The sequence below is a fragment of the Tachypleus tridentatus genome, chromosome 1 (assembly GCF_004210375.1).
Source record: "Tachypleus tridentatus isolate NWPU-2018 chromosome 1, ASM421037v1, whole genome shotgun sequence".
Classification (NCBI taxonomy): Eukaryota; Metazoa; Arthropoda; class Merostomata; order Xiphosura; family Limulidae; genus Tachypleus; species Tachypleus tridentatus.
In genome coordinates, this window is record NC_134825.1 from 46,513,729 (window position 1) to 46,529,975 (window position 16,247).

Sequence of the window (16,247 nt, forward strand, 5' to 3'; positions counted from 1 at the left end):
GTTTGGATGCATGTGTCTTACTGCGCATGCCAAGTTGATGTAGCTTACACAGTTAAAAAATGTATAGAAAGAGATGTTCACAGACCGCTTATGTTAGTGAATAAACGCGTGAACGAACATCCAACCTGTAACTCGTGTATTTAATTCACTGAAAAAATCCACAGAAACATAACCGACAACGAATAAAAGAAGCAAGAAAAAATAAAGTGAGAATTACTAAACCATAGTAAACTTCAAGAACTTTTAGCAGCTCAGTGTTCACTCCATCTTTCCTATCACTTCCACCATTGAAGTGTTATCCGATTCCACATCTTCATTAACACTATAATGAACAAGATCGAAAACTCTCTCATAATCCCAAATGTTCAGAAGTATTGACAAAAAAGCGCGCCATGCATCATGCAACACCAACGGTACATGACATCATTGAAACGTTACTACACATATATACACAAATACATATATATACACACAGTTTTGTTGTTCTCCAGTGTATAAATGTAATTTCAAACTTTGTTAAGGATAACTAGCGAGGTATATTTATAGTGTTATTTCTTTAACTACTGGTGCTTTCTTTCCCTAATGTTTTATCGACCTTCATTGTAGATATGTGATTGTTGTACAAGTAAAGCAGTATGAACCGTCATAGTTTTTACATGCTTTAATAACAACTATAGAAATAAAGCAACCTGTTAATAGTTACAGAAGAATAAAATAAACAGGAAAATATCGAAAGACATTAAGAAAGCTTCCTATTTAATATATTACCAGAAACGCAGCCCTATGGGTGGCTGTTTGTACTAATAATTACTAACTATAGCATTCGTACTTCATTGGAAAATAAATTAAGTGAACATTTCCTAAAAAAGGATTTTTCTGGGATGTACTACACAAATTACGATTCTACAGACAGAAACTGTAATGTTTCATATATTTAAAGTGGTAATCTTTATTTAAAAGTTTTTTTCTTTCTAAAAACATCGTTTTAGTATTACATTAAAAAACTACATAAATAGTGATGTAATCAAACTTTCACGTACAGTCCTATTGAAAATCGCGTTATTGTTATTAAAAGATTAATTTTATTTAAAATTGTGTTCTATTATAACGAACGTACAGTAGTTATCTTTCTAATAGTGTGAATCTTGAATACATAAAATGTCAGTTTTTATGGGTTTTGGTTTGTGGTGCCATTCAATAGATGGCGTCAAACTGTATTTATTATTTCAGTCACATACATAGGGATATATACACACACACCCGCTATGTTCATTGTAGTAAGGTTCCAGATACTCTAAAACACTGCTCTTGTAAATGTACAGTAATACTCATCTTTAATAGTGGAATGTGCTAAACTACCAATGTGTGTGTGTATTTTCTTATAGCAAAGCCATATAGGGCTATCTGCTGGGGCCTGGCATGGCCTAGCGCGTTAAGGCGTGCGCTTCGTAATCTGAGGGTCGCGGGTTCGCGCCCGAGTCGCGCCAAACATGCTCGCCCTCCCAGCCGTGGGGGCATTATAATGTTTCGGTCAATCCCACTATTCGTTGGTAAAACAGTAGCCAAAGAGTTGGCGGTGGGTGGTGATGACTAGCTGCCTTCCCTCTAGTCTTACACTGCTAAATTAGGGACGGCTAGCACAGATAGCCCTCGAGTATCTTTGTGCGAAATTCCAAAAAAAAAAAAACAAAGCTATCTGCTGAGCCCACCGAAGGGAATCGAACCCCTGATTTTGCATTGTAAATCTGTAGACATACCGCTGTACTAGCAGGGGGCAAACTACCAATGAAATTGTTGTGAAGCAACTTCGCATGAAACATTCAATTATTTCTGGTTGTTTCCAGATAGTATTTTATTGTCTGATTCCATGTAATGTTACATTTCATACACGAAAGATTACAGATTTACTTGCATTCATTATCCTTCTGTGAAGAAAATGTGATTCAATATAAAAAAATGTTCACGTTGATGCTTTAAAGAAAACCTTGTGAACATGTAAACTTATTATAAATGTACAGTTTAAAAAAGCAGACCAGTGTTTTATTTTAGTCATGTTCTGTTGTTCAAAAGGTTTGAAATCTTTTAATAAATTCAACATCAAGATCACCTAAATTTTATCTTTTTCTCAGAATCTCTAAAGAAAAAAACGAAAACCTAAAATTGTTACTGTTTGATAATAACATGTATTATAATCCCCCACCTGTAAGAAACAGCCCTTGAAAAATGGGTACTGAAGCTAGAAATGGTTCAAAACTAGAAAAACAAAACACTTCTTACACCAATAAAATAAACCTTCTTATTAAGTATCAGATGTATAACTTGTATTATATAAGACTAATGAAAACAAACAAATTTCACAAAATACAAATCTTTATCAAAAATACCAAAGAATGGATTTAGTTTTACACAACCTACACACAAGATTGCTGAAATAAATAATAATAATAAAATGATACTTAAATATTTAACAATATAATTTCTGAAATACTACTATATATTTCTGATGTGTTATCTTTTCCCAAATTTTGATACTGGTGTGTGAATAATACATTTTCTATATCAGTTTTAGAAAGATATGATTTTTTTTATATTTACTTTATTTCATTTTTGCTTTTAACAGAAACACTCAGGCTTTTGATTAATTCTTTGTAATGTTAAAATCCATAGTGCAATATTACTTCAGAAATGTTTTTAACAATAATTCATACAGAACTGTCTAGGTCTTAACCTAAATGTTTGAAAATACAATTTACAAAATATGTTATGTAAGTGCCTGTTTTCTCCTGAAGAATATGATATAATAATTTTTAAGTTTTTGTACTTTTCATATTACTGTGAAAGTTTAGAAAATATGTCAAAATGTACATAATTTCCAAAGTTGCACTTTCTTTCTATTTGTAAAGAGAATATTCTTTGTACTTAATTGAAGGAAATGTATGCTGTATATACATTAATAATGAACTAAGGCTGGAAAAGATGTAATAAATAACTAATTATTTTAATTTCATTAGGCAACTTTAATCAAAATTTCAGTTATTTGTTTTACATTTCATACAATAACGATTTTATTTTTTTATTTTTTACTATTATAATAGGGAATTTTCTTATTGCTAATATAAATCAAGTGTTCTCAATAATATAAAATAGCTTTTGTGTAATTAGTTATCCAGTTGTTTTGTTCTTTTTTACAGAACATTCAAGTGGTTGTTGTTAGGGTTTTCCCAGGAAACATTTTTAAGAAAATAACCCAGTACATGGAACTGAAAATTTCTGTAAAAGTCAGTGTTAAGAAAACAGAATGGACAACAAACAAAATTCTTTACTAAATCATGATAATCATTTACAACAATACTTAAGTATTCAGACATGAAATACTAGGAACTGTTCTTTAGTTAAAGATCATAACTAATCCATTTTTTAAGCTGAAGATTTATCTATAACTGTAACAAATATTTTGTAATCCAATTTGTAATAAGGTAATATTAATAATTTGTAAAATGTAATAATTTTGACATCATAATTTTTCAGTAAGTATGCCTTTATATATATATATATAGTCATTTACGTTATGAATATTATTGTTTGCAGGTAAGTTTTGATATGTATTTTTGGCTACATCTAAATAATTTGTCTTTGAGCATGTGTATATGTACATATGACTATACCTAAGAAATAAAGAATGATCACATAAGGCCATTAGCCGATTTAATGGGTTATGTATGTACATGTGGCATTTATACCATAGCCATCATATGTAGGGCTGCCATCCAGGAAAAAGCCGACTAAGATTGTGAGGGTCTCGAGCTTGCTGAATTAAATAGTTCACCTGTCCATTCACGCTTAAAGCTACATCTTGTTCCACACCCTGCAACTTTTGCTGAAGTCGCAGTAGAACTCTTTCAGCAAGTTTGTTTACCTCAACACCTAAAAGAGAACAAGTGTATAGAACACATTTAATGATAGTTTAAAATAAGTCAAACTAGGGTTGGGGTGATACTGAAAACTCAAATTAAATAATGTGACTACTGCCATCATTGTAATACACCTAGATATAAAAATGACTTTGATTTAGTCCATTAACATACAGATATGTATTTTTTTTCAAATATATTACATTAGTATCATTTCAAGTAAGACATAGAATAACAACTACATTATTAACAACTGTTTCTTTAAGTGCTATTACTTGATAGAATTAGGATTGGCAGACACAAGACAATTTAACAGAGTTAAAAAACATCAACTGAAATGTAGTTGTGTAACCAATCACTGATTATACTGAAAACTAGTAATTTTATAGCCTTAACCAACAGTGGTTAATAGTTTGATGATTGATTATCAATTGATTACAACAAAAATACAACATTTACAATCTGTTCAATCCAGAAATGTTCCCATGATCAGACACTGAATTACATACTGGAGAAGATCCACTTTTTCTCTTGCCTTTATAAGTTATGCACAAGATTGTGAACATACTTTACCACAATATGAAAGTGACTGCAACTGACTAATATGTGGGAAAGGTTATAAACTAGAAGAGATAATTGTTTACTTTAGTTCTTTAGTTACTGTGCTATTGTTTAAGAAAAATAAGTTTAAAATCTTATTTGTAACTAAAAACAACACACACATATATATATAAAATGTATTATAACTGCAATGTGGTTGTATTTTATAAAATACTAGTCCACTAAAACACAACCAAGACTTTGTAAAGACTAAAGGTTAGTTTTATATTAATGGATACAGTATAAGTGCACACATGCCACATCACTGTACCTTCTATCTTTGTCAGCAATGACTGAAAGGTCAGTATAATAAAAATAATAAATATATATAAATGTATAACATTATGACATTTAAGCTATTTATATTAAACATTTGTGTTTTAAAGTTATAATCTGTAATCATTCTGGAAAAAAGAAATATAAATTATATTTATTTGCTAATTTTTTATGGTGATTAGGAGATCAGTGAAATCTATCAAATATGTATAAAGATTCTGATTTGATAGGAAAACTAACAGATAAAACAGAAATTTTTTATTCTTAAAAAACATTTTATAATTATCTGGAAGTTATAAAGATTTCACATGTGAAAATGTTTTCATGCATGAAAGTATTTTTAATCTTAAAATAAAAATTACTCATGTTGACTAATCAACATTCTGAAATAAAAATATTAAAAAAAAATTTAATTAATATATCTTAATATTTAATTTAAAAACCTGTTATTTTGTGTATGAAATACTTCTAATTCTTAGTAATAACCTGCACAGTTTTGTAAACATATTCATACATTATCAAAAATAATAGTGGAATTACTCTCATGGATACCTTTGTGGTTACAAGCTGGGTGGACTCTACCCATCTGGTAATGAAAGGGTTAATAGCAATGAAACAAAAATTATTTCAGTCCTCATAGTATTATTCCACAATTTGAAACTTTTGTAAAAATTGTTCTAAAGACAAAACGGAAATTAATTCTCACTATTATAGTTATGCTATTTATATGTCAGTATTTTTCCTACTACTCAACTAAAACCTTTATCATCAGAAATAAAAATTAAGATTAGTTAATTCAACGTTAATACTGATTAAGAAGTAAGAACTTGCAAGTGTCTGGTAAATGCTTTTTTAGTAAAAGTACAAAGCAAAGTAAAAGAAAAAATAATAATCCAAGCATCTAAAATTAGATTTTCAATAATAATCATTAAAATTCACAAACTTTTGAAAGAGTAAAAAAATGAGCCTAAATAAATACAGGTACTTGAAAATTTGGTTACAATTAAATAATGTCAAAATGTGTGTTATTATAACAGAGATCAATTCTTAATTTTTTAGTATTTGAAAGTATATGTCACAAAATGTACTATTAGTTCACTCATAAAAACTACAATAATAAGATTTTCCTAATATTTATATGAAATCACTGAATTATTAAAAATATTTGTAACCATGAACTATTCCATTTAGCCAAATTATATCATCACTGGTTCACACAAAAAAATCCAGATGCAAATATGGTTAAAAGGCTCAAAATGGATTATTAAAACCTGGGCTTAATACAAGTTCTTCTTTTCATAAATGTGTTAAAGTAATACAGAGTATGTTAAAACTAAACAGAGTTAAATCGTTTGCACAACACAATGCTAGCCTACATTTAACTGTTTGTTCATTAAACTTTATATTCCTAATTGTTTATAACTTTCATTGTATTTTACTTCCTCTCTTTAAGCCCAATGCATTTTGTAATTAAAAACAATAATTTCAAATAATTTTACTGTTTTAAAACGTCAAATTTCTTTGAAATTATAAAAATACATTTTCACACTGTAGTTTAACAACAGGACATTTATGTGTTCTGTAGTTCTCCTATGTTGTATTCAAAAAGTCCAACATACTATAACCAGAGAGTACAGCTTAATCTCAAAGGAAAAATGGTACTGTACTAATTTACAATCAAGAACAATTCATGTAAACTTAGATAGCTTTGTACAATAATATAGCAAATAAAATGCAATGCTCTTTGTTTTATTCAAAATTCTTTCAAATTAATAATTAAGAATCTGATTTATTATTACAACAGTATAATTAATTAATTTTAAAGTCACGATTTAAGAATTCAATATTTCACTTAATGGCCACATTTACACCTTGAATCTTCCAAATTACAAATTTATAACTATGCTTTAAAATAAAATAAAAACTTGCATTGTATCACTTCTGAAAAGGTGTTCTTAAACATTCACTTTTCCATCAAAAACCTTTTGCTGTAACAATAAACATTTCACATTCATATCTTTTATAAAAAATTAATTTTTGTACTTTTGACACTATTTGAGTAAAAAACTGTTAACCTTAGAAACAATAACAGCTTTTATTATTATTATTAGCTTTATTTATATCCCTATTTACCTTGATTTCCACAATCACCAAGTTCCTCAAACCTACAACCAGCTGGTGTGGGAAAGAGTTCTGTTTCATCAAGACCTAGACCTTCGTGATGACGTTGGATTTTTATTGCTCTTGTTGGAGTTAGAGTCCATACATAGAGTGGATCATACAATAGAACTTCTAAAATAGTAAGCAAGGATTCTTGTGACTTTCTCATTACTTCCATGGTCTTTTCACAGCATCTAAAAAAGAAAAAAAAATTGAAAGCTTAAAAACTACTACATTTAGTAAAAATCAAAACAATTACAAATATTTCTTTTTTCTTCTAATTTTTTTTTTTTTTAACTCCAATTTTGTAAACTTGGCTGATGTTAACTGATAATCCTCAGCTGAATTCAAAATTATTTTCAGTTTGATAACCAGTGATTAAAATTAACTTTGTTCATCAGAGTCAAATATTTGTTGTAATTTTCTGGGTAGAAATATTATTCGATTCTCACCCAGCAGTGAATTTTGTCATTTGATTTGTCAGTTTAAAGAACAAAAATGAAAAACATATTTTCTTTAAAATATTTCTAAATGATTATCATGAAATACAATACAAATATAAATCCTACACTCTAGAAATGAACATTTAAAAAAGATGTTTTTTTTTCTGAGTAAGATAACACCATGCATCAATAAAATCAATGACCCAAAGGTCATGGTGACTTCTTCAGAAACAAAATAAACCAAATGCAAGATGTGAAACACATATTAACAATTTGTTCAAATAGGAAATGCTATCAAAAGTTGCGAGTTAAGTTGGCTACTCAAATAGCCAGTAACATGTACTGTGTGAGACAAATACAAGATCCAGAAGATGTGTGGAATAAACAGTTGGCAGATACTCAATGAAGAAATCGTTTCATTTTAATGTTTAGGTTAAGTAAAACTGATTATTTTGATACATCACATATTCTTACACTTCCTGAAAAGGTATTTAAATTGTCAGCAGTCAGTCACCTGCTGCCTCTATGTAAAATATCATATTATAACAATAAGTATGTTAATATATTTAATTTGTTGGTTGGTTGTCAGGCATTTATTGGTACAAAAAGCTACTGGGCTATCTGCACCAAACAACTGGTAAAATAATTAAAACTAAAAGTAATATTACTAAATTATGTGAACAGGAATCATGTTAAAAAAAAAAGGCCAATTTTTTAATTAAAATCTTAAATAAAATTTAAAAGGCCAATGGCCTTAAAAATTTAAAAACACAACTGAGATGGACAGTGTCACCATCGCCAATGACACTGGCAAATGTCAGAATGAACCCACAGTAAAATAATGTCTAATATGGTGCTACTGCTTATGATCATAATGATGGCATGACAGTAAAATATGGGCTATTGTGACTTGAGTGTCACACAGACTACACATTGGTGCATCAGTTCAAGATAAAAGAAAACAATGAATTGAAAAACTGTGACCATTGTGTAGCCTGATCAGGTCATCTTCCTCCTTTCGATCCTTACTGAAGCAATAGCACCAAAGAGCAATAAAACATTTGATCAGGAAAAACTTGTTATAACACTGCTCACTCCAAGTTGACTATCAAATGACCTGGAGCCAAGCTTTGAATACAGGTCCATAGTCCATGTATGGGGCAGGCATGGCCGTGATATCACCAGAGCAGACAGACTTAGATGCACTGTTAGCAAGCTCATTCCTATGAATACAGATGTGGCCCAGTATCAGAAAGAACAGGATAGAAATGGCTGAAAAAGAGAAATGATCTAGTCAGTTTTGAATATCAACAAAAACAGGGTGAGAACTAATGTGAAGCTATTCCAGGGCCAGTAGAGAGCTAAACAAGTTGGTATAAATAGTACAAGTGGTGTACTGCATAGCTTCTACATGATCCAGGGCAAGAGAAATAGCATGCAATTCAGCATTGAACCCAGAAATTGTAAAGGGGATCCTGTGTGCAACTACCAAAACATAATATACCAAGGCAGAGGTGACAGAGTCATCTGATTTTGAACTGCCAGTATACATGGGAATGGAAGGATGGCTCAACATATGTTCAACAAATAGAAGATGGTACTTCCAATCAGGAGAGCCTGCTTTCCTCAGATGACTCAAAGAAAGGTCATACATGGAAATAGTAAAATCATAGTGGAATGGGCTGACCAGCTGAGACAGCAATATCATCCACAAACAGACCCAATTTAGCCAACTGCACCTAGATACGAAGGCTAAAAGGAACAATGGCAGACCATCTATTCTGATAAACTGTAACATGTTAACCGTAATTGTGGTCAAAACACTAATAAGGAGAAAGTGAAACCATCATTATTAATTGAAATAATCATCTTTCCGAATTCATTTGTGTCCACTTTATTTCATTTAATGCATGCTTGTTACAAGCCAACATAGTATAAATAAGAGCTCAGCTAAAACTACTAAACACATAAGATGTTATTCTTCATTGTGAAGGTTATAACAAAACTGATGCAATAGTTAAGCTGTCCATATGTTATTTATATGATATGAACATAATTTTTAACCAAAAATACATAATTCTTTAGGCCTTCAAACACTTATTTTGAATAAAATAATTCTTATTAAAAACTTTTAAAACTAAAAATGCAACAATTTCACCTTCAAATTCAAGTAACGGCAATGTTTCCAGGTAATATATTATTTTTTTGGCATAAGGTCTATGATCGTACCTGTACTACAGCTTTCTGTTAAATGCATAAATTGACAACCTGATATTAGGAACTATATCTAAGCTATTAGCAAATTCCTTAGTGACTGAGCTTTAGTTGCTTAAACCAAGCTAAGGTTTACATTCAAAATAGATTTAACTTCAGTTAGGCATTAATGTACTGACTTTTATGAGCTTATTAACTGGTCAATTACTGCATTTCAACATCATTCAAATGTTATGGTACAATGATCTAATACTGTAATACTCAAACCAAAATAATTTTATATATACTTAAAATGAGGATGCAACAGTCAGATATCAATTATTGTTGGTTATTAGCTTTTTGATAACCTATCTCTAGTTACTAGTTAGTTACTTTCTTTGTCTTTTATAACTAAGTACTAAACACTAAGCAGTTTATATCCACATTTTAGCAGCTAATCTTCTGCAATCTTCAAAAAGGTCCTAAAGAGAACTGTTATTCAATTGTGCATCTCTTAACTGTAAGGTCAGTGTGTTGTCCACTCATACAGGGTTTTTCTTATTATTTGGAGTTGAATAAATTGTCTGAATGGTTTCAGTTTGAGTATCCAAGTTTTGCTGACTTCTGTGTAGATCGAATGTGTATGTTAACAGTTACTCAGATATAGAATGCTTCTTTTCCTTTTATATGGTTCATATCCCATTATTTAGTATCAATTCATTTTAATCTATAAGGCTTTCACTCTGGCATGATGGACTATTACAGATAAGTCAGTATTACTGAGTTTTGTGTGTATATTATGCTACTCATTTCTAACCTTTCTTGGCTTTCTTTTGTTTCTCTGATGTTTTGGAGTTCACATTCACAAGGATTGTTTTACATGGACCTTTCCTCTTTAATGGACCCTCAAGTGTTTTTGGTAGGTATTAACTGTTATAATATTATGTTGTTGCTTCTGAACACTTTAAAAGTTATGACAAAGGAGAACAAAGCAGCATGTGTATGATTTTATTCCAGTTTACTAAGTGCTCAGGAAATCCAGATTCAAGAACCTAATTCATCTTGGACACCAATGATAGTGGTTTTATCATTGATCAAAATATTTGTCAGTATCTGGAGGCTTTGTATATATATCCACATATACAGAACTTTTGATGGTAACGCCTTCAGAACAGCCTCCCTAAGAAATAGCAAACCAACTGACAGTATATTGTAACACTACTTCATACACATATAATATACCTAATGCTCACAGGCAGAAATACACACTTCATGTCATAGTTAATTGAAAAGACACCACCATTTCACTTCATTGCTAGGTATATTGTAGATGTGTCACTATTAACCAGTAAAATATTTTGAAATGTGAAGAACTTAGTCTACTTCGTAGATTATATAAACAGCAACAATAAACTCATCGGATAAAATTATTAACTTCTATGTATCTAGCCTATTTGCTAATGTACCATTTCTGCCAACAACTGAAAATGGTAGCACTTTAAATGAATGTACCAAACTGTGACTCTTCCTGATAACTTGAAACTTTCTGTATTAACACAATTTACTTAAACATATAGACGAATACTACCAATAACAGAAAATCTGGCCAGGATCTTCTGTCTATCATTAATACTTAGTAACCTCTAAATAAAATATTTAAAAAATGATGTCCTACAAAACAGCCCTTCTAAGAGATAAGATTTAGTTAAAATATATTGATAATATTACATTCATAATATTCACAAGATTCCAAAATTCATGAACCTGGATGAGAGCAGCCAATTATATAATTAAGAGAAAAAGATAACAAACACTGCTAAATGTGTTTACCACAACAGCACATAATATATGTAATACAAAAGATTAAAAAAATCCCAACAGCATAAATAAAGGCAGGTATTTTTAACTGCCTGGTCTTTAAAATTAATGAGATTTAAAATAAAGATACCATCAAAGAAGAAATAAAAATATATCATTGCAACTCTCTTTAGAAATGGATATCCTGAATAACTGATAAATAAATACAAGCACCATGAACAAGCTAGAAGAAAATTCCAGACATAAAAACATTCCTCCATGACAAAGGTCTCTGAAAATTTACACAGAATATACAAATACTACAAAGCCAATACAGCATTATACAATCATAGCATAATATGTTAAAATTAATACACATCAAACCACTTAAAAAACAAATGAAAAACAAAAACAACAGCATTTAAAACATCTTTTTGAATACAAGCTCTAACAACTGAAGTAACAAAAAAAACAACAAAATTCAAGAACACAAGAAACGTGCAAGATTCTATGACACTGACTTCTGTGCAATAATCCATCATAACAGAAACACAGATCAGACAATCAAATGGAACAACACAAAAATAATAGAATATGAGCCACTCGCAATGAAAAGAAAGATAAAAGAAGTCTTCCATATCCACATAACTGAAAACATCCTCAGTCAAGTTTTTGTTGATGTAAAAACTAACCTAATATAGTCTGTATGATATTACTAGGATATCCCACAAAATATCAGTATTTTTTAATAACATAAGCTTGAAAAGTAGTATTTCTATATATAGTTTCCAAACAAACCTAAGATACACATGATATATGTCCTTTTATTTGCTGAAAATAATGTAACAACTTCAATTATGTGTCAACATACAAGTCTTAGTTTATCCTAGAAGTCTGCCTAACCTGAACATCCACCTTGAAATTATTCAGATAGTTCATTAAGTTTTCATTGAGAAAACTCCATATAAATGTATAATAGCAACATGCCATACTTTTTAAAGACCCTACCTCCAAAGGGCTTTCTTGAAGATGACAGTAGATTAGCATCTTACATTCAGGATACAAAATTAATTGATAATTTATATTTAGTAATAAAAAAAGGATAATTAATTCATAATTAGCTTCAATAGTCATACAGGATAAACTAAGACTCTTGTATGTTGACACATAATTGAAGTTGTTACATTATTTTCAGCAAATAAAAGGACAAATATCATGTGTATCTTAGGTTTGTTTGGAAACTATATATAGAAATACTACTTTTCAAGCTTATGTTATAAAAAAAATACTGATATTTTGTGGGATATTCCAGTAATATCATACAGACTATATTAGTTAGGTTAGTTTTTACATCAACAAAAACTCCAAAGATACTGCACTACAGAGAAGCAAGAAGCAAAACTGTAATAGATAAAAAATACATAATGTATGTTGTTCATGCAAAACAACAGACTGTGTGATAAAAATCTTAAACAGCATGTAAAGAAATGTTTGTCTATCAAGTACAATGTCAACAAAACTACAAGATAAATATATAACTACAACCTGAGATTAAAGAAAAAAAAGGAGGCATGTTGAATATTTTCACCTAATATATTGAAAGTGAAGCTGGAGTTAGCCCTATCTCCAAACAAAAGAAAAAAAATTGCTTACCTCCGAAATACACCTTCAACACCACTAACACCCATTCCATCAACAATATCTCTTGTTAGACGAAATGGAACAGTTTCTGGAGTTGGTAAAAGTTTCCCTTGTTCAAATGCTACACCTGAGAAAAAATTCAATTTCATATTTTTATTCATATTCATACAGTCCTTCCCTAACAGAAGTTTCATTGCATATTTTTTAATTCATGTAACTTTTGATGTTAGTTTCTATCTCTAAGTATCTGTATTAGCAACAACATTTTAAATCATAAATTAACTATAAAACATTTCTCTTATATTGTTAAAATAGTTTCAACTAAATATAAGAGAGTATCTAATAACATAATATGAAATGCAGATACTTTAATACAAGATCTGGAAAATACTATATGTATACATTTCCTACTCTTATTATAAATAATTTCTAATACAAGATATAAAGGTAACACAGATTTTAAACTTTAATAAATTTTACATTTTCAAACATTTACAACCATTGGCAGAAAGTCATGCACACTAACATTCAGATTAACTAAGAAATGAAACACCTGCTGGCTTTTATACTAAGTTTCTAAACCTTCATATTATTTTATACTTTAATAAATATTTTGTAAAACAACAAAATTAATAATATGAATATTAATATTATAAAATGTAAAATATGTACATTTATTAAAATTTTGTTAACTTTTTAAATATTCACAATCTTTAGTAACTTTGTGCAATGGTTATAAAGAAAAATACTCCAATACATATAATAGTCAATGGAAAATCTTACCTAAATCTATATGAATCATTTCAGCTGTACTTTTGTCAATAAGTATGTTCTGAACATGTCTGTCACCCAGACCCAGGATGTGACCAACTGATTTAGGTAAAAAAATGTAATTAGTTTCACAGAAACATATATTTCTCATTGAATAATATTGTCATAACAACATAATATTTGAAGTATGTACCCAATTTAACATTATTATGATAATTCTTATTACTGAAATATTTCCCAAAATTAGTTACTGCCATGGAACAAATTGTAATTTGAAGTCTATTTCTAAATATTTTCTTAGGGCTGAATCCCTTGAAAATTTGTCAACACGGAGATACAGAATGGATGCTTCAATATGAAGTATGGTCCACTCACAAGAGTTATAGACTTATAGTATGAAAGCAAGGTGTATTAAAGAAAACAAATCATTAATTAATATCTATGAGCAAACAAGATACATTAAGTACCAGTCACAGCTAGTCAACAAAAAACTCCTTTTGGAAAAAAACTCAACATTCCAAAAAAATTATCCAGGTTTCCTCATCAATAGTCTGTCAGTGTAGTATAACACATGTTAAATAAATAAGATCACATCCAGTTGAACTATGATTCACTAAAATGAGTTTTTAGCTTTAAAATCTGAAAAGGGATAATATTAAATTGGATAGCAATGTTGCTAGAATATGACTTTTTCATAGTGCATCATCTCAACCCAATTTTAGCACATTGTCTCATTGCACCATATGGCCCTACCATTCAGTGCTGATCCTGGTTACTGCGTGAAAAGTGAAACCATTTCTGCCATAGTAATGCAAGCTATAATACAGTAAGAGGTTCCACAAGTGGAAGAATATTATAATTAAAACTTTGGGAACTCCAAAAAGAACAACAAAAGAACACAGACCTAAGTTGACTGCTCCTTATTATTCAAGATGATGTCTGGGAAGGACAGTTAGAGAAACAAAATAAAATTTCATTAGACTTTACAGTTGTATGGTCATTTATAAATGCAACAAAATGTGCTGCACTGTTATTATCAAAACCATGTCATGATTCTTAGCCTATGCTGCAACTAGTAGTCCCCTAAGTTATAAAGCACAAGATTCTACAGTATTTCCTTAATGCTAAGACTGGGGACCAACAAGGTATCATGTGCATGTACACTAACATTTGATGACATTTCTACTGGCAATATTTGAATCTAGATGTTCAGCACAGGTGTACACATTGTACAGTGTGTCTTGCCCTGGTAAAGAGCCAGCCAAAACAGGATAAACACTTGCAATGAATTCTTAGATATCCTTTAAAAGATGGTGCTGGAGAATAATGGTTGATCCCAGATACAAAAAAAGGCCACCTGAACATACCTGTTGCCATCAACTACTTCACAACATGGGATGCTTACCTATTAGTTTATACTTTGTTACAGTCTGTAGCTGATGCGTTGGCAGAGAACTGGACAGCCCAGTTCATATCAGAAAGCTAATTTCAACAGCCAAATGTTCCCTAAGTTGTGTACTGTTAGATATGGGGTAAATGTGTATGATACAAACTATCAAGCATATGCTTACAAAATTTACTCCTTCCAGCAGAACTGAACTGGATTAGATCTAACAGTATATTACAATAGTGTCCATAGTTAGCAAACAGAGATCAGCTGGTTATTTACCAAAAATACTCACTTTCAAGCAGAAGATCCTGCTCCCTGTGGAAATGATATCCCTCACAAGTCAGAGCCTCACAATATTCCCAAAAATATGTAAATTGCTTAAGCTCTGCATTACCTTACATGTCAGTAACTACAAAAAGCCACCATACGTCAAAAGATGTGCAATTAAAAAGTAGTGAAAAACAGACTAATATATGAATTATAGTTTATGCTAGGAACACAAAAGCATATAGAACAATTCAGTAAGTTGTGTCCATATATTACAGACAAGCCTCTCATGCACTGGTTAGATAAGAAATCAGAGGTTGAGATTGATGAGGCAGAAGAGAGTGAGGATGTCATTAATATCACTATCCTGATAAAAAGGCATGTGCTGAAAGTACTTATTTGAATATCTATGATAAGCTATTTTTATCCAATGAAGGGAATCAAAGTCTGAATTTCAGTATTGTAAGCCTGTAAAATTACTATCAACCCATGGTAGTTGGGAAATGGGGGAACATATAAATTTAACAGTGTATATACATTGTAAGTTTCTTATCTCCATCTTGTATTACAATTTTGTATGGGTATCATAAATTTCACTATGTATTAATTAAAGATGTCATGAGACAAAGTGACACTACAGTATCAATACATTGTCCGATATAATACAATTTACGCATCTTCACAAAATCTGACAAGCTTTTACTAAACATTACAAATCTTTTGTAAAGAAGAAATCAGAATTTCTAGTAAAATATATTTGTTTAAAATTACATGATTCAATAAAAGAAGACAAGTATG

General features: G+C 30.1%; 1 protein-coding gene across 4 annotated transcripts in view; it reads right to left on the bottom strand.

The window, feature by feature from the left end:
* Positions 1-2,352: 2,352 nt before the first annotated feature.
* Positions 2,353-16,247, bottom strand: part of tefu (Serine/threonine-protein kinase tefu) — a 177,522-nt gene continuing 163,627 nt past the window's right edge. For all 4 annotated transcript variants that reach the window (XM_076495794.1, XM_076495786.1, XM_076495802.1 and 1 more), the window contains 4 exons: positions 13,805-13,891; positions 13,034-13,148; positions 6,921-7,141; positions 2,353-3,924 (listed from right to left, as the gene is read on the bottom strand). In XM_076495794.1, the coding sequence (XP_076351909.1) occupies positions 3,749-3,924; positions 6,921-7,141; positions 13,034-13,148; positions 13,805-13,891 (599 nt within the window). In that variant the 3' untranslated portion in view covers positions 2,353-3,748. The remainder of the gene's footprint in view (positions 3,925-6,920; positions 7,142-13,033; positions 13,149-13,804; positions 13,892-16,247) is intronic.